The 21,358-nt window shown below is 34.6% G+C and overlaps 8 protein-coding genes across 8 annotated transcripts; 4 read left to right on the top strand and 4 right to left on the bottom strand.

Annotated features, from left to right (window-relative positions):
* Nucleotides 1–94: 94 nt before the first annotated feature.
* BX664DRAFT_327948 (uncharacterized protein) lies at nt 95–2,682 on the bottom strand. The gene is made up of 2 exons (XM_051544515.1): nt 343–2,682; nt 95–263 (listed from the first exon to the last, which is right to left on the bottom strand). The coding sequence occupies exons 1-2, from the start codon at nt 2,511–2,513 to the stop codon at nt 212–214; spliced, it is 2,223 nt and encodes a 740-aa protein (XP_051401160.1). The 5' UTR covers nt 2,514–2,682; the 3' UTR covers nt 95–211.
* A 1,199-nt stretch (nt 2,683–3,881) lies between these two features.
* Nucleotides 3,882–5,625, top strand: BX664DRAFT_327947 (aquaporin-like protein). Its single transcript, XM_051544514.1, has 5 exons — nt 3,882–4,069; nt 4,147–4,347; nt 4,451–4,494; nt 4,609–5,059; nt 5,239–5,625. The coding sequence occupies exons 1-5, from the start codon at nt 3,985–3,987 to the stop codon at nt 5,352–5,354; spliced, it is 897 nt and encodes a 298-aa protein (XP_051401159.1). The 5' UTR covers nt 3,882–3,984; the 3' UTR covers nt 5,355–5,625.
* Nucleotides 5,563–8,334, bottom strand: BX664DRAFT_327944 (P-loop containing nucleoside triphosphate hydrolase protein). Its single transcript, XM_051544513.1, has 11 exons — nt 8,035–8,334; nt 7,917–7,974; nt 7,782–7,842; nt 7,630–7,690; nt 7,290–7,571; nt 6,969–7,229; nt 6,810–6,886; nt 6,693–6,734; nt 6,560–6,602; nt 6,458–6,495; nt 5,563–6,398 (listed from the first exon to the last, which is right to left on the bottom strand). Exons 1-11 carry the CDS (start codon nt 8,276–8,278, stop codon nt 5,652–5,654), a joined length of 1,914 nt encoding a protein of 637 aa, XP_051401158.1. The 5' UTR covers nt 8,279–8,334; the 3' UTR covers nt 5,563–5,651.
* A 135-nt stretch (nt 8,335–8,469) lies between these two features.
* Nucleotides 8,470–8,919, top strand: BX664DRAFT_327943 (ribosomal protein L36-domain-containing protein). Its single transcript, XM_051544512.1, has one exon. It carries the CDS (start codon nt 8,493–8,495, stop codon nt 8,718–8,720), a length of 228 nt encoding a protein of 75 aa, XP_051401157.1. The 5' UTR covers nt 8,470–8,492; the 3' UTR covers nt 8,721–8,919.
* Nucleotides 8,920–9,226: 307 nt separating this feature from the next.
* BX664DRAFT_327942 (P-loop containing nucleoside triphosphate hydrolase protein) lies at nt 9,227–15,342 on the bottom strand. Its single transcript, XM_051544511.1, has 11 exons — nt 15,095–15,342; nt 13,845–15,001; nt 13,176–13,749; nt 12,924–13,091; nt 12,071–12,846; nt 11,651–11,968; nt 10,614–11,557; nt 10,417–10,539; nt 9,856–10,330; nt 9,531–9,783; nt 9,227–9,464 (listed from the first exon to the last, which is right to left on the bottom strand). Exons 2-11 carry the CDS (start codon nt 14,917–14,919, stop codon nt 9,341–9,343), a joined length of 4,830 nt encoding a protein of 1,609 aa, XP_051401156.1. The 5' UTR covers nt 14,920–15,001; nt 15,095–15,342; the 3' UTR covers nt 9,227–9,340.
* On the bottom strand, nt 15,329–17,024 carry BX664DRAFT_293934 (stomatin family protein). The gene is made up of 7 exons (XM_051542072.1): nt 16,809–17,024; nt 16,678–16,734; nt 16,458–16,571; nt 16,333–16,398; nt 16,195–16,250; nt 15,919–16,111; nt 15,329–15,856 (listed from the first exon to the last, which is right to left on the bottom strand). The coding sequence occupies exons 1-7, from the start codon at nt 16,917–16,919 to the stop codon at nt 15,530–15,532; spliced, it is 924 nt and encodes a 307-aa protein (XP_051401155.1). The 5' UTR covers nt 16,920–17,024; the 3' UTR covers nt 15,329–15,529.
* A 333-nt stretch (nt 17,025–17,357) lies between these two features.
* On the top strand, nt 17,358–18,457 carry BX664DRAFT_260735 (uncharacterized protein; the record flags this gene model as incomplete). Its single annotated transcript, XM_051540643.1, has 4 exons — nt 17,358–17,492; nt 17,557–17,605; nt 17,674–18,053; nt 18,143–18,457. 4 exons carry the CDS (start codon nt 17,358–17,360, stop codon nt 18,455–18,457), a joined length of 879 nt encoding a protein of 292 aa, XP_051401154.1.
* A 717-nt stretch (nt 18,458–19,174) lies between these two features.
* Nucleotides 19,175–21,227, top strand: BX664DRAFT_357219 (6-phosphogluconate dehydrogenase, decarboxylating; the record flags this gene model as incomplete). Its single annotated transcript, XM_051547936.1, has 5 exons — nt 19,175–19,188; nt 19,322–19,355; nt 19,443–19,545; nt 19,690–20,115; nt 20,180–21,227. The coding sequence occupies 5 exons, from the start codon at nt 19,175–19,177 to the stop codon at nt 21,055–21,057; spliced, it is 1,455 nt and encodes a 484-aa protein (XP_051401153.1). The 3' UTR covers nt 21,058–21,227.
* Between the last annotated feature and the right edge of the window lie 131 nt (nt 21,228–21,358).

The raw sequence follows: 21,358 nt of genomic DNA, 5'->3' as shown, positions 1-21,358 counted from the left end.
TCCACATATGTCTGTAAAAATAAAAATATAAAGACAAGAGGTTTCGACTTGTAACATTGATGATCATCAAAGTAAGAAAACATTTTATTAAAAAAGGGATAAAAAATACACAATAGTAAATATATATATAGATATAAACAAAATAAATAAATAAATAAAAAATACAATAATAGTCATAGTGTAAAAAGAGAGATGGTAAAAAGGTATTATTCTACAACATTCGCTGATTGACTTGGGTAATATTGGACGATGAAAACATGTTTCTAATGAAAAAAAAAAAAAAAAAAAAATCAATAAATATGATAGGAAAAACATATTTTTTTTTTTTTTTGAATTTCATACCTCCAGTTTTTTCTATGCTCCAATTGGAAATCCATTGCCATCGAATTATCTACCACTGGTTCCTGAATCTTAATAGATAGCATAGCATCCGTTTGATGATATCGAGTTGTGAGTGGTGGCCGATGGAGAGCTTGTTGATGTAAACATTCCAAATGCATATGAGGTGAGTTGAATAATGTATCGTTGAATCTAGTAAGGGGAGATGTGATTGCTGATGAATGCGTATGTTCTGCTGTAGATGAGTTATCGAAAGAAACCCAGTGTCCCAATAGTTGACATCCTTCTGGAATTGTTATTTTATGATTTTCATCCAATGTTTCATCATCATCATTAGCATGGTTGTTATCATCCTTGTTGTTCACATTATTCACTGGTGTTGTTGTATCAGTTGAAAGAGAGTGTTGTTCTGTCGGTGGCTGCATTCCATTCTTGACCAAGAATTCGTTCAGGCATGCTGTGATATCATCAGGTAGTCCACTATAGTTGATCCTACTTGATCCTAATATATGTATAATTCGTTTGATCATAGTATTGGCATGTTGACGACTGTCTTCGTTCATAGCAAGGGCGTTCCGACAATAAATCGTAGATGCTTGATAAATACAGGACATAAATTGTTGACAGACACACCATCCATATTTTTCAGTGATCATTTCGCCCATAACAACAATTCGATTGGCAGCATCAGTACATATTTCTCTTGATCGATCCGGTCCTTGTGGTGGTATATGCGCTGATGTTGAACCTGCAGCAGCAGCAGCAATAGTGGCGGCCAAAGGAGAAGCATCAATGTTGGCAAAAGTTTTGTGTAAAAGTAACCATTGTGTTTGATATTGTAACATCAGTAAAAGAGCGGATTGTTTCTTCAATGAGGTGGCATCCATGGAGATATGTTCACGTTCAGGAGAAGTCTTGTCCTCTGTTGTTGTTGTTGTTGTCGCCGTTGTTGTTGATGATGATGATGCTGTTGAAAAAGGTGTTGGTTGAGGATCTACACGATATTCTTCAGGAAGTCGATCAAACCAGCGTGCCAGAGCTACTTCTAAAGCTTGTACTTGATTTGCCCAAGATAAAGGTAATTCACCAACATGTTGTTTTCCTTCGTGTTGTTGTTTATAATCATCAGTCAATAGTAAAGTGCGTTTCCCAATCTTGGCCAGTGATAACAGGTGAGCAAAAAAGGTTTCCTTGACCAAGGTTTTTTCATCAGGTTGAGCTGGTAAGGCACGATTGACAGCAATCAGGTCGTAGAAATCCACATCAATATCCATGTCATTTAGCAAAGTAGGTTCACCAGAGTACATCGAGACACTAATATCATTATAATAAAGTACCATGACGAGTTTAAGATATTTCTTTCGTAGCAGTAGATTGTCCTTCGGCCAATTGGATTGTTGATGAATCCCCATATCCAAAATCATACGATACGCCAATCCAATATGTAAACGTGCTTGAGAATGTCGCTTGCAAAGAATACAGAACATAGCCAAGTTCATCAGAGTTTCCAAAGTAGCACAATCTGGAGAATCAAAATAATCCATCAAAGCTTCTCTTGCCCTTTCGTAGTAGTAGTAGCCAATATCATTTGCGTTGGGACATGAATCCTTGTGATGCCGAATAATATGTAAGAATACCATTGCTAAACCAGAATCGATACAGACTTGATTGCGCTTTGGATCACCTGATCGATCCCAAAAAGTAGACCAATCACCAGAAAACTTTGGATGAAGACAATCCCAATATATTTGACAAGCATAGTTGAGTACATGAGGTGAGACATTTTCCGTGACTTGACTAAGATTCATTTCGTCAGAGTTCTTATAATCTTCCAGACATGATCGTGGTCGACGTTGTAAAGCTGCATACCAGTATTCAGTCGATGGGCCCAAACGTAGTTGATGATTGCCAGTCCAAGGTGTTGACAGTTTGGATGATGGTGAAGAAATAGAGGAAGATGAAGAATTCGATGAGAATGATGATGAAGATGATGATGATGATGATGATGATGCGATAAATACACTAGATGGGTCAATAGGTTGATGGACGTTTTTTGAAGATGGATCAGCCAAAAGTTGTATTTTTTGTACAGCATCTACTAGTTGTTCCACCGAAGTAATATTTGTTTCCAGTCGTAATGAATTACCAGGTTGAAACGTGAGTATCCATTGCATAGGATCGCTTTGTATATCTGTACAAGAGGAAGAAGGGATTGGTTGACTTGAGGTACTAGGCGATGGCAATGATAATATGTTGTGATCGCTAAAGGTGGATTGTGAGATAAAGTCAGACTGAATTAAAGGACATTGTTGTTGTTGTTGTTGTTGCTGTTGTTGTTGTTGTTGTTGAGCACTAGTCATAGAAAAAGCATTGATTGGTTGGTTGTGTGGTTGATCATTTGCTTGTGGTTGGTGTTTTGATAATTCACGACGTTGTTTCTCTAAACGGTGAGATGCCTTATCGAGTTCTTTGGTCATACGAGTCAGTACTGGAGTAGTTTTTTCAATCCAAGATTCAATTTCGTAAAAGGTGATTTGCAAAGCATCTAATTCGTCCTGCTGAGATTTCTTTGCCTTTGCTGCTGCTTTTTCTTCTGCTGATTTTGCCTTTTTCGCCTTGTGAGTAGAGTTAATTGGAATACAAGCAGTGGAAGATATGTCATATTCAGAAGACCCCATCTCCAGTAAAAACATATAGATAAATAATAAGAATAATATTAATAAATAAATAAAATAAAAAAAAAGGAAGAAAAGAAAAGAAAAAAAGAAAAAGAAAAAGGAAATGAATAAAAATAATTTGAGCATCGCCCTTTGAAAGACGTACAAAACTCGGTTCCCACCAGAAAACTATTCCTCCTATGACTTTAAATACAATAAACCGAGCTTTGAATCTATATCTCTTTCTCTTTTTTTTTTTTTTTTTTTAATAACCTAGAATGAAAAGGATTAGTTTAAAATGATCATTTCTCAATATGGTGATAACAATTTTTATAAATTAGAACAAATTCAGGCACATGAAAAATGAGAATCTTTGGTTATCAAAGCAATATTGATATCAATATATATATTATTATTCATTGAACATATTGTATTACTATGATTACAATCTACTTCTTGCCGCGCGTCCCATTATAATAAAATTGATCAATGTTGAACTCTAACTCATTCTCAAAAAAAAAAAAAAAAAAAAGAAAGGGTTGTACATTTGTAGGACGCTGTCTGAGAACAAACCTTCATTTGAGTATGGCAACCAATCCAAAGCCAGGAAATCAAAAAAAGAAAGATACTTCCATATTTAGATACAAGTGATCTAATTTCCATGAAAGCAGGTGATAATGCACTTTTCATTTAAAACCACAAGAAAAAAAAAAGGGTCTTCACATTTTTTTTTTGTTGGCTTATCATCATCATCATCATCATTGTATCAAAGCAAAAAAAAAAAAGAGAGTAACGGGGTTTGAAACGCATTGGAAACAACAGGGAGAGACTCCTTTGTCCCCTTCAAGCTATTCCATGTATGGCAGTAGTTGAGCTCAAAATAATTTTGTAAATCATCTTTTTTTTTATATTCTTTTTCTTTTTCTTTTCTTTTTCGTTATCTTTTTCTTTTCATTTTATTTATCAATATATATCTACAATAATATAAATGGTTGAATGGAGTTCATCGACGTCCTCTTCGACTTTAGACGAAACTGAACCTCTCCTTTTATCAGAAGGAACTCATCATCACTGTATGTCAAAAAAAAATATATATATATCGTTTTTAATGATAATCTACTTAATTCTATTCTTATTACTATATTTTCAGTATATGATCATAGAAAACAACATTATAAAATGATGGAAAATCTTATAAAAAAAGGAAGGATGTATCGTTCTCATCTACGTGAATATCTAGCCGAATTTATTGGTACATGTATCTTGGTACTCCTGATCTGTGGGGCTTCAGCTGAACAAACCTTACATGTTGAACCTAACAAATCTTGGTTAACTTCATCCATTGGAAGTGGTAAACAAAAAAAAATCAAGTCTATATCTCGTGAATTCTTGTTACAGATTACATATATACACATGATGTATATATTAACTCTTTTGTTCATCTTTACTTTTAGGTCTTGCTGTTTTGATAGCCATCAGCATTGTGGGTCATGTGTCTGTAAGTCTTTGATACTGAGAAAAAAGATTGACTAATTGGGAAAAGTCTAGGACTAAAAAGAAAATCTTTTACCCTTCCCTCTCTTTTTTTTTTTTTTTTTAAAAAAAAAAATAGGGTGCTCATATCAATCCTGCTGTCACTATTACGTTCTGGTTATTCTCTGGATTTCCTCTGAAAAAAGTACCTGGTTTCATCCTTTCGCAACTTTTAGGTGCATTTACAGGGGCTGCTATATTGTATTCGGTGATTCAACCTGCCATCAACGAGTTTGATGGTGGTGATCGGCAAATTTTGGGACCTCATGGTACGGCTGGTATTTTCGCCACTTTTCCTGCTGTCTACGTGGGTATGTCATCCTCTGTTCTTTCAGAAGTAGTTGGTACTGCTCTCTTGCTTTTGATTATCATGGCTACAGGACATCAAAACAATCTTCCTTTCCGAAATGCTCAAGGATGCTTTATTGCTGTTGGTATTGTATCAATTTCTCTTAGTTTAGGTTATACTTCTGGTTTTTCTTTGAATCCTGCTCGTGATTTAGGTCCTCGTTTATTTACCTCTATTGCTGGTAAGAACATCCTCCAAAAAAAAAAAAAAAAAAAAAAAAAAAAAAAAAAAAACGTGTTCTGTATTCTTTACTAACATCGCTCACTTTTCATCTGATCACCATCCATCATATGAAATATCTATCGTCAACCTTCCATCTATTATCTTATTCAAACATCAATCATCCATCCATTATCCTAGGTTGGGGATCTGGAGTGTTTACTGTCCGCAACTATTACTTCTTTGTACCTTTATTTGCTCCTATAGCTGGTGCTATTATTGGTGGTGCGTGTTATACAATTTTTATTGATCAATAAAATAGTTTTCTTTTTTATCTATCAATCTATCTATCTACAAGATGTTTGTTTCATCTTTTTGTCAATTGCATTTTGGTGTAACATGCCATCCAAATTGTCATACTTTCCCATCTTGTCCACTACATTATTATCATCCAACATCACATAAAATTCCATCCTCCTAATCATCGTCATCCCTCTACTCAATCATCGTCGATAAAACAAATAATAATGATAATAAAAAACATTTATTGGAGTCTGTGTTATAATAAATAAATAAAAAGGATTGTTGTCAAAAAAAAAAAAAAAAAACTATGGCTATTTCTTGCTACCAAACCAACCAGTACCAGAAGATTTTCGATCATCACCCGATTTTTGTTGAATTTCTAGTTTGCATAGACGTCGTTTCTTGCCAGGGATTTTATCAATGACAACATGAACTTTTCCACCATCGATGACTTCATCATTTTCATTGGCTTTGGCAATAAGATTGACCACTTTACGTTCCACTTCGTATTTGATGCTGCGTGCGCCGTATCGAATATTGTAACCTCGAGCCAGATGATCCACCACGTCCGAATCCCATGTCATTGTGATGCCATGTCGAGACTTGGCCTTGTCCGCCCATTTTGAAAGTTCCCTTTGAGTGATGTCCCTTAATTCGTCTTCACTGAATGGTAGGAAGAAAAGTACTTCGTTGATCCGGCCCAAGAATTCATCCCGTCGAAAATGTTGATATAAAATTGGATAGATCGTCTTTTCGATAAATTGTCTTGATAATGAGATTTGTCCATCGTCTTCGTCATTGCCAATCAATTCTTCTCCATGATTGTTAGTGTTATTGACAATATTATTGGTTGTAGATGCAACACCTGTTGATTGAGCATCTGAAGTCACCGAAGCTTCTAATCGTAACAATTCTGCTTCATCGGCAATTTCATGTTGCGCCAAGTTGGATGTCATGATAAAGATTGCATCTGTGCATTCTACTGTCGTTCCCTTCCCATCTGTAATACGTCCTTCGTCGAAAAGTTGAAGCATGACTGTCAATACATCAGGATGTGCCTATATAGAAAAATAAAAGGATATGAGGAATTGTGAAAAAGATATCTTTCCTTCGTTACCTTTTCTACTTCATCTAATAGCACAACAGCATTGGGACCTGAAAAAAAATATCAGGAGGTGAATAAGCTAAAACTTTTGTCTTCCAATACTATGTTACTTACATTCTTTGAGTTTTTCCGTGAGTTGTCCACCTTCGTCATAACCCTACAAAAAGGATAGTAGAAATAAAAAATAATAAAGAAAAAAAAGGTCCATGAAACAAATAAATGAAAATCAATTTATATTTTCACTTACAACATAACCAGGAGGAGATCCTATAAATCTTGATACATCATGCTATAGAATAAATAAATTTTAAAACCATATTTTTTATATTCTTATGATCCCTTTTTTTTTTTTTTTTTTTTTTACCTTGTGTTGGAATTCACTCATATCAATGCGAATAAAACCTTTATCCATGTTCTTTCCATGTAAATAATTAGCCAAAGCTAAAACAATAGATAATATATATGTTTATAAAAGTTAGTATGTTACAAATCTATTGATTTCTTTTTTTTTTGGGAATCTTACTTTTTGCTAATTCAGTTTTCCCAACACCTGAGGATCCACAAAACAAGAATACTAATGGATGATCATCATCTTGCCAACCATTTTGTTTTCTACGAATAGCACTTGCTAATGCATGGATGGGACCTAATTGACCAACAATTCGATCTCTGAGAGCATCTTCTAATGGGTGTTTCTTCCTATATTCTTTTTCTTGTTTAGCTAATTCTTTGCGTTGTCGTTCTTCATACATTTCCTTATCTACTGCAAAACTTTGTTCCTTGGCTTTCAATAATAAATAAAAAGTTAATCTATTGGTTCATACCTATATTTCATTCTTTTTACCTCGTAACATGTCATCTATTTCAATATTACTTTCACCAGTAAATCGTTCTACATGATAAAGATATTCCCTTGGAGTGAGACCATTTGAGTTGCGTACAAGAGGATCAGCCATATGTTCTAATAAGAGAGCTACTACGGTAGGATTACAAATGATGGCAGCATAATGAAGAGCAGTATAATCACGATAGTCGCGATAAGGCATCAAATCAGCAGAGAAATCAGATTGACGTATATTGGCTGCTTGATGAGATCGAGGATAATAATGATCTTCAAGATTTGGATCTATAAAGAGAATAATCAGTTTGATACATTATACTTCATTATATTTTCCAAAGTTTACCTGCACCCTTTTCTAATAAAAACTTGACCATGGTTTCATTGTCTTGAATCACTGCAACTTGCTGTATAGGAAAAAGAGAAAAAGAAAAAAGATGAATACTAATTTGGAACTTGTGATTTTACGCGTCTATTTTTTTTTTTTTTTTTTTTTACCAAAGGGGTCCAACCGCAACGATGATATACATTGGGAGTAAAATTAGGGTCCTCGGCTAACCTAATAATTATCAAAAGACAATAAGTTTTCTTACCTTTTTTTTAAAACTTTCTTTTTTTTTTTTTTTGACTTACTTTCTCAGAGTTCGAAAGTCATTTTGTATAATAGCTTGGCATATTTGATCACCGTTTGCTAAACATGATAAGGAGGTGAATATATTGAGTTTCAAACTAAAAACTCCTATTGACTTACGAGTAGCTTCTAGAGCATAAATCTTCTCATTCATTGTGGCCAAAGTTAATCCACCAAGAGCTAAAGCCAACCCAGAACCAAATACCCAGGATTTATATAAAGGTGTAGTAAATGATGGTTGGTGTTGTAAGGAAACAGGACCGAGACGTTTTGTTGTGGTAGAAATATGTGCTCGTATCAGTGTGGTAGTTGTTGTTGTTGTCCATCTAGATCTTCTAGCAAGAGAATAAGTATTTTTCAACATAATACAAAATAAAAAGGGAGGAGAGGGGTAAGAATCAATTTAAAAGAAAAAAAAAAGAAAAGAAAAGCATAAAGAGCCAAACGGATCGCCCTTGTCGTTTTTTCCACACACGTTTCCCACATGTTGATTTCATTCCCCGTCGGAAAAAGATTTTTTTTTCTTTTTTTCTTTTTTGTTTTCTTTCCTTTTTTTTTTTCTATACATCTCATTCACCATGTCCTTATTAAAATCATTATTCCAGCAAACACGCCCCATGTTTGGCATGTTTCAACAACAACAGCAACAATTACTCAATACCCCTGCCATGCTTACCGTAATTCGTACCATGAAAGTTCGATCTTCTGTCAAGAAATTATGTGATGGTTGCACCACTGTCCGAAGACGAGGAAAACTTTTTGTTACCTGCAACAAGAATAAGAAGCATAAGCAACGTCAAGGATAAAATATACCTTTCTTATTCTTTGGCTCTCCTAATTGTATCCGTTTTTGTTGGTCCGTCATTCTTTCTGTATAAATATATTTTTCCATGTTTTTATTATTAGATTTAGTATTCTTCAGTATTGTCTTCATTCTATTTTATATATATTGTATCTATACTGTTCAATAAACAAAAAAAAACGTTAATTGCCTATTATATTCAATTACTTGTCTACTGTCATATGGGAATGTCAAATAGATCTTGCATTTTTCATACCTAAGGGAATGAAAACTTGCTCCGATTTGTTTTACTTGGGGTCAAAATGTAACTATGTAACCTAGGTCAGACGACAGTAAGGTAGAGAATATCACAATCCCTCTCCCTCTCTCTCTCTCTCTCTCTCATTTCATCAATACTAGAACAAACCACTACTTAGTATGTCTTCATATCATTTGCATTATAATAGTTATGACTCAAAATCACAAGGTATATCATACTGTATCTATGTCAGGAACAAATATACAAGTAGGTTAAACAAGGGCTATTGTATTCATCCAACAACATCAGATGCCAACTTTTTATTGTTAATGATAATATCACAAGGTCAAACTAAAGCAAATCAATTTCTATTTTATTTGTAAATCCTAAACTAATTTGATTTTTTTTTGATGGAATTGTTGTGCTGCAGTTAAGAGTTGTTCATATTCACCCGACTTGACACATAACTTGTAAAACACAGATTCAGGGTTGGAAATCAATGCCAATGGACTAATGAAAAAAAAAATGAGATTCTCTTGTTCTTTTGACATATCGTTTCTGTTTTCCTTGATTTACCTATCGAATTCTTGGACTTGACCATCATCCATAACTAAGATCCGATCATATTCAATCACAGTATGTAAACGATGAGCCACACAAAGGATCGTACTAGAAGCAAATTCAGTTGTCATGGTACGTTGAATAGCTCTGTCTGTTTCAAAATCCACACTGGATGTCGCTTCATCCATAATCACAAGTTTACTTCGCTTCAACAGAGCACGGGCCAAACATAAAAGTTGTCGCTGTCCTTGAGAAAGGTTATGCCCACCTATTATCATAAAGATATATGTTGAGTTTCTACGATATATTTCTTCCCTTTTTTTTTTTAAATACGCATTACCTTCAGTCACTGGAGAGTTGAGATCTTCAAATATATTTCGATTGCGTTCAGTATTTCCATCCACTAATGAAGATGATGATGATGAAGTAGTTGTAGTGGATGTTTGCACAAGTCGTACTCGATAGAGAGCATCCATAATAGCATCATCATCAAATTCACCAAATACATCCATATTGCTTCGTAGAGTACCAGAAAGGAGGACAGGGTCTTGAGGAATGATGGTTAATCTTGATCGCAGTTCCTTGAGACTCACAGTACTAATATCAATACCATCAATCATGATCTTGCCGCTAACAGCTTCCAAGAATCGAAAGATGGCTAATGTCAACGTGCTCTTGCCACATCCTGTCTTGCCCACCACGCCAATTTTCTCACCAGAACCCACCGAGAAACTGATCCCTTTCAAAATCATGTCTAATCCAGGAGCATACCGAATTTTCAAATCTTGTATATCTAATGCACCTCTACTGGGCCACTAAAAAAAAAAAAAAAAAAAAAAAGATGCGATTAGTGACCAATATATGTTCTTTCATCTAAATAAAGATATTGTTTTTCTCTTACTTCTGGTGATAGTTGTGTGGTAGCCAAATTAGATTCTTGATCTATTTGCATAAACTCAACCACACGTTCCACAGAATTGTATGTCATTTCAATTTGTCGATATCTATAGGCAGCCCAGAAAGACTTTATAAAAAAAAAATGAGTAATGCTAGAATAAAATCATCCATATTTTTTTTTTTTTTTTTTTTTTTTTTTACCTCATCAGCAAACGTCAAGGCATAAGAAAAAACAAATCCAGCCAAAGCAGCATTCCCATAATAATTCAAACTAATCAAAACCAAGAATCCACTGAAGGCTACAACAGCAGCACCAAGATAAGCGTATCGAATAGATATCCATTGTTTTATCATGTTGCTGACATATGCAGGACAAATGTTGTCATCAATATTTTTTAACATAGTTTGAAGGAATGATTTGGAAACACCAAAAGCACGGATGGTTGTGATTCCCACAATGGTTTCGGTAAAATGACTGAAGACAGGAGACCTGGATACCGATTCGATACGTTTGCATTCCCGAGAAGCATTGATAAATTGAATACTATAAATAATCGTACCCACCGCAATCAAAGATGCAGGTAACAAAAACCAAGGAGCCACTATAACAATGGAGATCAGGACCGCCGTAAACGTTACCGATTGAGTTGCAAAAAACATCGTATCTTGTGGGAGTCGACTATCGATGGTTTCAAAATCGCTAGTGAGTCTGTTTAAAATACGCCCCACAGGTGTCGTATCAAAAAATCGTAGTGGTGCATGTAATAATCGGTCCAATAAGCTGGCATATAGTTTTCGACTTGCACGAAGACCACCAAGATACATCATCACATAGCGTCCAGTACCAACTATCAAGCATACCAAGCTGATGATTGCATACACCCCAATATAATATTTGACTTCTGCTGCTGATAGTTTGTTGTCTTTACTGGAATGATAATTATTGTTATTTACTACCAACAAATTGTTCATTCCTACTGCCTTGTCATATGCGTTTGACCATTGTTTGAGCCACCAAGTTGCCAATACAGTCAAATACTGAGTGCCAATTACCATACTACCAAGTAATATCCAAAACATAATACCACCGACAAGTTTCAAATAGTATAAATATAGCTGTCGTTTGATCTGACCTTCAGCACGGACTAAATATAGTGATAAAAAGTGTGGATGATTTATAATTTGTTTTAACATTATTAAAAAAGGAGTTTCTTTTTCTTTTCTCGATCTTCACTTACATTCTTTTTCCACCAAAACTTGAGGCTTGTTATTATTGGGTTTTGATACCATGTCGCGTTGATCATTAAGCTTCTGATCAATATCTTCTTCTTCTTTACTATCCAAATTGGTTTGTTCGTCCACTAAAGCAGCCAGATATCCCTCTTGACGTAATATAGATGGTGTACCACAACTAGCTACTTGTCCATTTTGTAAATGTACTAAATAGGCACAATGTCGAAGGCATAATTGCACATGATGGGTGACCAAAATCCTAGTTCTACCCTGCATCAATGGTCCAGTCAAACAGTGGTCGTGGAGATGTTTTGCTGTATGAGCTGAAATGACCAAAACGTCAAGAAAAAAAAAAAAAAAAAAAAAAAAAAAAAAAAAAAGAGGAATCAATAATCTAAAACATAAATGCTCTACAACGCGCTTACCATCAACAGCACTGAGTACATCATCCATCAACACAATTTTCGTCCGAGAATAGACAGCTCTAGCTAAAGCCACACGTGCGCGCTGCCCACCAGAAAGGTTAATACCTCGTTCACCAATTTCTGTCAAGTCTCCATCCACCAATGCGTCCAAGTCAGATATCAAAGAGCATGCCCATAAAGTAGATTTATATCGATCTTCAATGTAAGGTAAACCGAAAAGGATATTATCACGTATTGTTGCGTTTTGAAGCCAAGCTGTTTGTGCTGCATATGCTACTTTGTTGTCCAAAATCCATTGATCGCAATGATTATTGTTTGTCAAATCATTTGATGTCACCATAGCTCGAGTTGTAAAAGAAAAATCAACTTCAGTCAATTCATCAAAACCAGTACGAGGAAAGAAAACTGAACCTTCGACAGACGCTTCACCAAGTAATGCCATCAGAAGTAATGTCTTGCCAGAACCAGTACTGCCACAGATCAGACTAAGTTCGTTGGGAGGGAATATCACATTGATATTTTGAAGCTTGAATGTTGAAGATGCTTGATCAACTGGGTCAGGTGATGAAACGTCAATTAGAATAGGTTCCTGAGTCAATTCTGTATTATCGACGGATGATGATGATGAGGAGGAGGAGGAGGAGGATGTCGATATCCAAGTCACTGTAGCATTAGCAAAACCGATTTTTTCACAATCCGTGGTATGTTGAGATGTTGATATTGTAGAAGATTGGCAAAGGTCAGGTTGTTTCAAATATCTTTCAATTCTTCGTAAACTATAAAGATGTCAAAAGATATGATTGTTATATATTTTGAGAGAAAGGTGGATGAATAATCTTTTATATTTAATTACCTAACTGATGCTTGTAATAACTGAACAATATCTTCAGGAATGGAAGTCATTTGAAATCGTAGTTCAGAATAGATAAACATGGACGTAAAGGCTACAGCAGGAGTTAGTTCTTTTTCTTCCAACACCGTATAAGACCAAAAAGCAGCAACTATCACAAGTAAAGGAAGTCTATAACAATGAAATAACACGTTAAATTTCATCCCCCCTTTTTTTTTTCTCTTGATAATTTTTCTTCTTAGAAATTTGACTTACCCGTTCCATATTGTAGAAGAAGCGATTTCACACAGATAAAGAGTCAACAGATGTTTCAATTCAAGTTGTCGTAATTCCATGATACGCTCTTTCCATTGAGATTCCCAGGCAAAAAATTTGATTTGTCGAATACCACGAAGCACTTCATGAGTGACACTACCACGTCGATCACGAGACATCATGATATCATTTTGAGCCTTGACAAAATTTTTGGCCACGATATGGGTAAGCGGCATAGATAACACCATCACCAAGATACCAGCAAAAGATGATTTCCCAAGTAGTCCATAAAGAATCCATAATCCAATCATCAGCTCAATTGGAGAACTCACCAGCGCAAATGATGTTAACGAAAAATCGCTAATCTCTTTGACATCAGTGCCTATCAAGTTGATAATGTTGCCAGTAGTAGATACAGTTGATTCTTCTTCTTCCTTTTCTTCTTCCACTGCACTATCTTCCTTTATTGTTGAATCTGGTGATATTGTTGCTGCAACACTGTTTGGTCGAAGTAAAGTTTTCCTATAGACTTCCAAACTGAGCATTGCTTTCACACTCGCTTGAATGTTATGTCCTAAGAGAGAGAGAGAGAGAGAGAGAGAGAGAGAGATAGGAAAAAGAGTTGAGTGAGATATTACTAGCGAGCATATTTTTTTTTATATTGTTTACCATATAACCAAAGCCTTGCTTTAATAATTTCAATGATAAGGGTATTCATAACTTGTGCAAGGATCCATAAAGAAGCTTGAATGTAGAGTTGACCATATCGATCGGATTGCTTGTCTTTATCCAGTGTCGTCAATTCTTCAATCACCAGTAAGAGTTGCTGCATCAATAAAGCTGGGATATAAAAAATGGCCGCACAAAAGAGAGCCATGCAATAAAATCGAATCACATCACCACGATTGGCCAGGAATAATCGATATAATAAGGAATAATTGTGAGGTCGGCTTTGATTAGCGCGGCGTAAACTTGCAACACTGGTGATCCGAGATGGTAGACGAGGAAGTTCATCTTCTGGAAGAATTTGCTTTAGTTTATGATATTTAGTTGCCACTTTGATGAAAGGAACCATATAGCTAAAAAGGAGAGATCCCAAAATCGAACTGCTATTCACACCAAGCACGTAGACGCTGTCGTTGTGTTGATTATCAGATTTATCTACATAGTGTTGTCGATCGTATTCCACTGTCGCCGTATTAATGATCATGTCGAGTTCCAATGCTAATATCAAAATCCAAGGAAAAACAGTGATCCAATCCACTGTGATGTCAACGTATATGCCTTTCCAGATCACACCAATACAAAATTGTATCATCGTACAGCAGAGCATCATCGTCCATAAAGAACATAAATGAATATTGAGAATGCCACCCCACCAATTTGGAAGTCGATAGTATTGTTGACTCATCCACGTCAATGCCAATAAATAGACACAAACACAAAGATCTAGAGCATACTCCACCGCTTGTCTTGTATAGACGTCACCATCAATTGTAGAAGGATACAGTACACACAATAAAAGTTGATAGCCAGTTGTTAATGCAACAACGAAAGTTTGCCAAAGCATCCGGGGAAATCGATGGTCTTGATATGGTTGGTCTTGCTTTCGTTTGATGTACTCCAATTCATCTTGTACTGAACCATACTTTTGTTGGAGTATCAAAGTAATGCCACTGATACAGGATGCACCGGCCATGATCACCGTTGAGAAAGAGATCAGGAAGTTGTCAGTTATTGTCATGGCAGTTCCTAAAAGCCTTTTTGTTGGAAAAGAAAAAACAATGAGGAAGAGAAAACCAAGGTGACGAAGAACGCGTGAGACACTAAAAAATAATAATAATAGTTCGGTTAGAGACGAACTGCGGCAAGCTCAGTAACTAAGCCATTTCCTTTTTAGTTTTATTTTCTGTACATACTTTTTTCGTCAATTACACCCATCAATGGAAAGGTTGACTGTCCACCAGAGAGCCAATATGATAAGATTGTCTTAATCGAGTAGAGAGGCATCCATTTTTAAAAAAAAGTAACTAATATCAAAGCAGAGTATATTTCATTATGTAGAGTTCACAATGAGAGGAGTGAATTTAAAAGTATATGTGTGTGCATGGACGGGTGAATGTGTAGGTTTTTGAAGATGGAAAGAAAGCAACAAAAAAAAAAAAAAGATTTTTTGTACCTCTTTCCTGGGTGAGAATCTGCACTCCGCGCATGAATAAAAATCGTTTACAAAGATAAAATTCAATTGTGTTGTTATTAAAAAAAATTATAATAATAACTATAAGTGAGTAAATAACTATAGAGAAAATAATAATAAAGAAAAATATAAAAGAGTTATAGAAGAAAAAGAAGAATCACTTGATTTGAGCAAGATTAGCATACAAAAGGTTGCTACTATTGGATGGATCAGTTGGATTCTTGTCAGATGGATTGTGAGGTAAAAAGATGACACGAGTATTGGGAGATTTTGCCAGAGCTTTCATTGTTTCCAGGTAACGAATTTGTTGAGCTGATTCGGTACTTAATATATCTGCAGTTTCTCGCATGAGTTTTGCTGAATCGACTTCTGCTTTGGCAGCAATGACTTTGCTACGACCTACACGTTGTGCTTGAGCGGCAGATGATAATGATTCTTGTAAATCCTTTGAAAAATTCAAATCTTTGATCAAAATGGATTCTATCTATTTTAAAATAAAATCAAAAAGAATGAATAATTATATTCAAAAAAAAAAAAAAGAATTACCTTGACACCCCACTGTTTGGCAATAGGAGCAGTAACATTTTGAATTTCCATAGCAATGGCTTCTCGATTTTCAATACAGTCTTGTAATACTTTAGCACCTAGGACATGTCGTAAAGTGGTTTGAGTACGTTCAATCAATGCACGATGAACATCACTGACACCGAATGCTGATTGATAAGGATCAACAATGCTCCTATTTTTCATCAGTGAAAAAAAAAGAAAAACAATATATTCATTCTATCCTTTTGTTCGGTTTTTTTTTTTTTTTTTTTTTACCAATATAAGACACTATCAATTTGTACATTCACATTATCTTTGGTCATGATTATTTGCTAGAAGAAAAAAGAAGAAGAAGAAAAGACGCGTAACATTCGTTAATAGATTATATATAAAAAGATGAATTTTAAAACTTACCTTGGGAATTTGATCTACTTGAACTCTGATATCAACTTTATGTACATGTTCTGTGAATGGATTGATCTATAAAGGAAGATAAGTTAATTGATGATTTAGAAATATAAATATATAACATAAATTACCTTCACCAAACCAGGATCTACAGCCTTCGTGAATGATCCATAACGAGTGACTAAACCAACATAACCTTGATCAATTGATTTGTAAGGATTTGGGAAACAAAAACAAAGAGGAATCTATAAAGTTGCATATAAAATTTTGTCAATGATTTTTTTTTTAATACTAACGTGTGAAATTGTTTTTTTTTAAAAAAGAAAAAAAGGAAAAAAGAAAAGGAATTACCGAACCAAGAGTACCAACAATAGCACCAAATGAATTTAACATGGAACCATACCAACCCTAATGTATAAAATAAAATAAGTAAAAAAAAAAAACTGCATGTTTGTATTTTTTTTTATTTTATCTTTTTTTACATGGTCAACGACATCAAGATTATAATTGCCAGCAAACTTATGAGGAGGATTTCTTGATATCATAGGAGCTTTTGAAGTATTAGAAGCAGCAGATACTGGTGCAGTGGACATTTTTATTTAAAAAAAAAAAAAAGTTTTAAGAAAGAAAAGTATAATATATAATAAAAGAGAAAACAAGCGGTAAATATAAAGAGAAAAAGGAAAGATTCGAAAAAAAAAAAAAAAAAATTAAAGCATTTTAGAGTTTTTTTGCAACCATAAAAGGATGGATTTGGCTCAGCAGATCAAGTTACACATTTTATTCAATTGGCTGCGGGCTACGGAAATATCTGCTCAGTGAATAAAGCGGTGTCAGTTCTCACGCATAATATCTTTCGTTTTTTTTTTCTTTTTTCTTTTTTTTTTTTTTTTATTCTTTCTTTAATTATAAAAACTATGACTGAAAATACTTCTTTACAACAAGGTATTTTTAATATGCAACAGGAAGATATGATTGAAATGGTATCTCAAGTACCTAACTCTTCAATTTATTCTAATACAGATAGAACTATGGAAGTTGGTATTGGAAAATATGGTGGACTTCAACCTTCTTTTGCAAGAGTCGCTGAAAGTTCTGAAGACGAAAGAGGTTTTTATGGGACTATGATGAATGGTCTTGGTAATTGTTTAGGTTTTCTTGGATCTGTAAGTACTTTTTCTTTTATTCATTTTTTTATAGTTTAATAATATATTTTATATTATAATATAGATTCCTTGTTGTTTTTGTTTCCCAAATCCATATAAACGCGTACAACAAGGTATAATAATAATAATAATAATAATTATAGAAAAATGATCCAATGACTCATAAATGATTTGTATATAGGTAGTATTGGAGTGATTACTCAATTTGGACGATTTCAACGTTTGGTAGATCCTGGTCTAGTCAAAGTGAATCCAGTGACAGAAAAGATCAGAAAATTAGATATTCGAATCAATATTACAGAAATTCCTCGACAAGATATCATGACCAAAGATAATGTTAGTATTTCTATTGAATCAGTATTATTTTGGCATATTGTGGATCCTTATGAAGCTCACTTTGGTGTTAGTGATGTTCAATTTGCTTTGGTAGAACGTGCAAGAACAAGTTTACGAGATATTTGTGGTAGTCACTTTTTACAAGACTTGATTGAAAATAGGGATGCTATTTCAGCCGAAATCAAAGAAATCATTGATCCTGTGGCTAAACAATGGGGTGTCAAGGTAAATAAAATAAATATATATATATATATATATATATATATATATAAAGAGAATAGAAACTGATTTGTTTTTTTTTTTTTATATATAAGATTGAAGCAACTTTAGTCAAGGATATTACCTTCTCTCAACAATTACAAGAATCATTGGCATCAGCTGCTTTGGCTGTTCGACTTGGTGAATCTCGAGTGATTGCTTCAAAAGCAGAAGTAGAAGCTGCCAAACTTATGCGTGATGCTGCTGATATTATGAACAGTCAATCAGCCCAACAAATTCGATATTTGGATACCTTAGTGGCAATGAGTCGTGCTGGTGATGGTCCCAAAACTGTATTTATGCCATTACCTGCTTCTGGTGCTGGTGGAGGTGGTGGTGTTGGTGGTGTACCTAGTGTAGTGAAAGATTGATTTTATTTTATTTTTTTTTTATTTTTTTAAAAAAAAAACTCTTACCATTATTTTACTACTATTATTATTATTTATTGTTATTAAGTATTCCTCTTATTATATATTATAGTATCCCTTTTTTTTATATAGTATGTTATATGTTTTGTCACCCTTTTTAATAAAGAATCTATTTGCTTATTCATATATTTATATCGTTATTATGATTGGATGAGGGACTTCCGGAAAAGGGCGGGAATTCTATCATATTGAGATTATTTGTACTCAGTTTGGTTAATGATGAACACGATTTCTCCGGATTCACCTTTTGGCGGCCTAGGAGAAAATTGTGAACCTTTTGGGGGAAAAAAGAAATGTTGATAATCGATAACAGTCAAAGTTTCAAAATAAAGTCAACGTTTTTATATTTAATATATTAATATATTGATGATGTTAATGAACTAAATAAAAAAAAAATACATACAATCTAATCATAAACTATTCCTTTTTTTTTAATAATAATAATGATGATGATAAAAGATCATAAAGAGGTCTGTATTACATCATCTTGAACAAAAATGGGATTGCGCGAGTGTTGGGGGTGGGATGAATTTTTTTTTTTTTTTGTAGTCCCGATCTTATAAATTTGTGTTTTCTTTTTTTTTTTTCTCTCTTTTTTTTTCTTTTCCTTGTCTTTTTTCTTTCCTTTTTTTACTTTATTTATATAAAACATACACAAATATGGTTGAAGCTGTGTAAGTAAACATATACATATATATATGATGATTTATAACTATACGTTTCCCTTCCAAGAAACGCGTCTTTCTTTATTTCTCGAATTAGAGATAAGCTATAAAACTTACACTTTTTTTTTGTTATTCTCGATAGTGCTGATATTGGTCTTATTGGTTTGGCCGTCATGGTAAGAAACTATATATTATATTTTAAACTTTAAACCTACGAGTTGTCAGGTCTAACCAGTTTTTTTTTTTTTTTCTTTTGATAATAGGGTCAAAACTTGATCTTGAACATGAATGACCATGGTTTTGTTGTCTGTGCTTATAACCGTACCACTTCCAAGGTTGACAGCTTTTTGGAAAATGAAGCCAAAGGTAAGAAAGGAAAAGATTGGGTTTTATAAATGAGTGTGTGTGTGAATTTTCAATCATACCTATCACACAATGCCGTTATTTGGATAGTAACTGATGATTTCCCCCGGTTTTTTTTTTTTTTTTTATTTGTTTTGTTTGATGTAGGTACCAACATTGTCGGTGCTCACTCTGTTGAAGAACTCTGTGCCAAACTCAAGCGCCCAAGAAAGGTGATGCTCCTTGTTAAGGCTGGTTCTGCTGTTGATGCTTTCATCGATCAACTCTTGCCTTTCTTGGAAAAGGGAGATATCATTATTGATGGTGGTAACTCTCACTTCCCTGATTCTATTCGTCGTACCAAGGAATTGGAAGAAAAAGGTATTCTTTTCGTTGGTTCTGGTGTTTCTGGTGGTGAAGAAGGTGCTCGTTTCGGTCCTTCCTTAATGCCTGGTGGTAACCCTGCTGCTTGGGAATCTATCAAGCCCATTTTCCAATCTATTGCTGCTAAGGCTCCTGATGGTGCTGCCTGTTGCGATTGGGTCGGTGAAACTGGTGCTGGTCATTATGTCAAGATGGTTCACAATGGCATTGGTAAGTAATTAAAAAAAAAAAGAAATGAGATGATCTTTTATTAACTAATCATAATGTTATATAGAATATGGTGATATGCAATTAATTACTGAAGTATACCAAATCATGCTTGAAGGTCTTGGTTTGACTCACGATGAAATGGCTGAAGTCTTCGCTGAATGGAACAAGGGTGAATTGGATTCTTTCTTGATTGAAATTACTAGAGATATTCTCAAGTACAAGGACACTGATGGTGAACCTTTGGTAACCAAGATTCGTGATACTGCTGGACAAAAGGGCACTGGCAAGTGGACTGGTATTGATTCTTTGGATCGTGGTATTCCTGTCACTTTGATTGGTGAAGCTGTATACTCTCGTTGTTTGTCTTCTCTTAAGGATGAACGTACTCGTGCCTCCAAGATCTTGAAGGGTCCCTCTCCCAAGTTCTCTGGTGATAAGAAGGCTTTCATTGCTCAATTGGGTCAAGCTCTATATGCTGCCAAGATCGTGTCTTATGCTCAAGGTTACATGTTGATGCGTCAAGCTGCTAAGGATTACGATTGGAAGTTGAATAATGCCGGTATTGCTTTGATGTGGCGTGGTGGATGTATCATTCGTTCTGCTTTCTTGGGCAAGATCCGTGATGCTTACAACAACAATCCCGAATTGGAAAACCTCTTGTTTGATTCCTTCTTTGCTGATGCTACTGCCAAGGCTCAAGATGCCTGGCGTAACGTTGTTGCTCAAGCTGTCGTCATGGGTATCCCTACTCCTGCCTTGTCCACTGCTTTGAACTTCTATGATGGTCTTCGACATGAAATGTTACCTGCCAATCTCCTCCAAGCTCAACGTGATTACTTTGGTGCTCACACTTATGAACGTCTTGATGCCCCTGGCAAGTGGGTACACACCAACTGGACTGGTCGTGGTGGTAATGTCTCAGCTTCTACCTATGATGCCTAAATATTATGATGAAATCTTCCTTCCCTCTCCTTTTATTTTTTTAGTCTAGTGTATGTATTTTCTTTTTTTTTTTTTCTTTTTCCTCCCTTTATTACTTACATTCATGTTTATATCTTTTATATAATCTTTGTCATATACATCATCAACCCTCCAAAAAAAAAAAGCACAATAAAACATTGTCTCTTTTTGTTCAATCATTTATATATAATGTTTTTATTCTTGTATGATCACTTTATCTCCTTTCTTTTATTGTTTATTTTCATCTCAAATTCATATTATTCAGTTAGCATACACCGATCTC

The sequence above is a fragment of the Halteromyces radiatus genome (genome assembly GCF_025201355.1).
Source record: "Halteromyces radiatus strain CBS 162.75 chromosome Unknown BX664scaffold_3, whole genome shotgun sequence".
Lineage (NCBI taxonomy): Eukaryota > Fungi > Mucoromycota > Mucoromycetes > Mucorales > Cunninghamellaceae > Halteromyces > Halteromyces radiatus.
The sequence above is the reverse complement of the archived record's forward strand: the minus strand, read 5'-3'. Positions and strand labels throughout refer to the sequence as shown.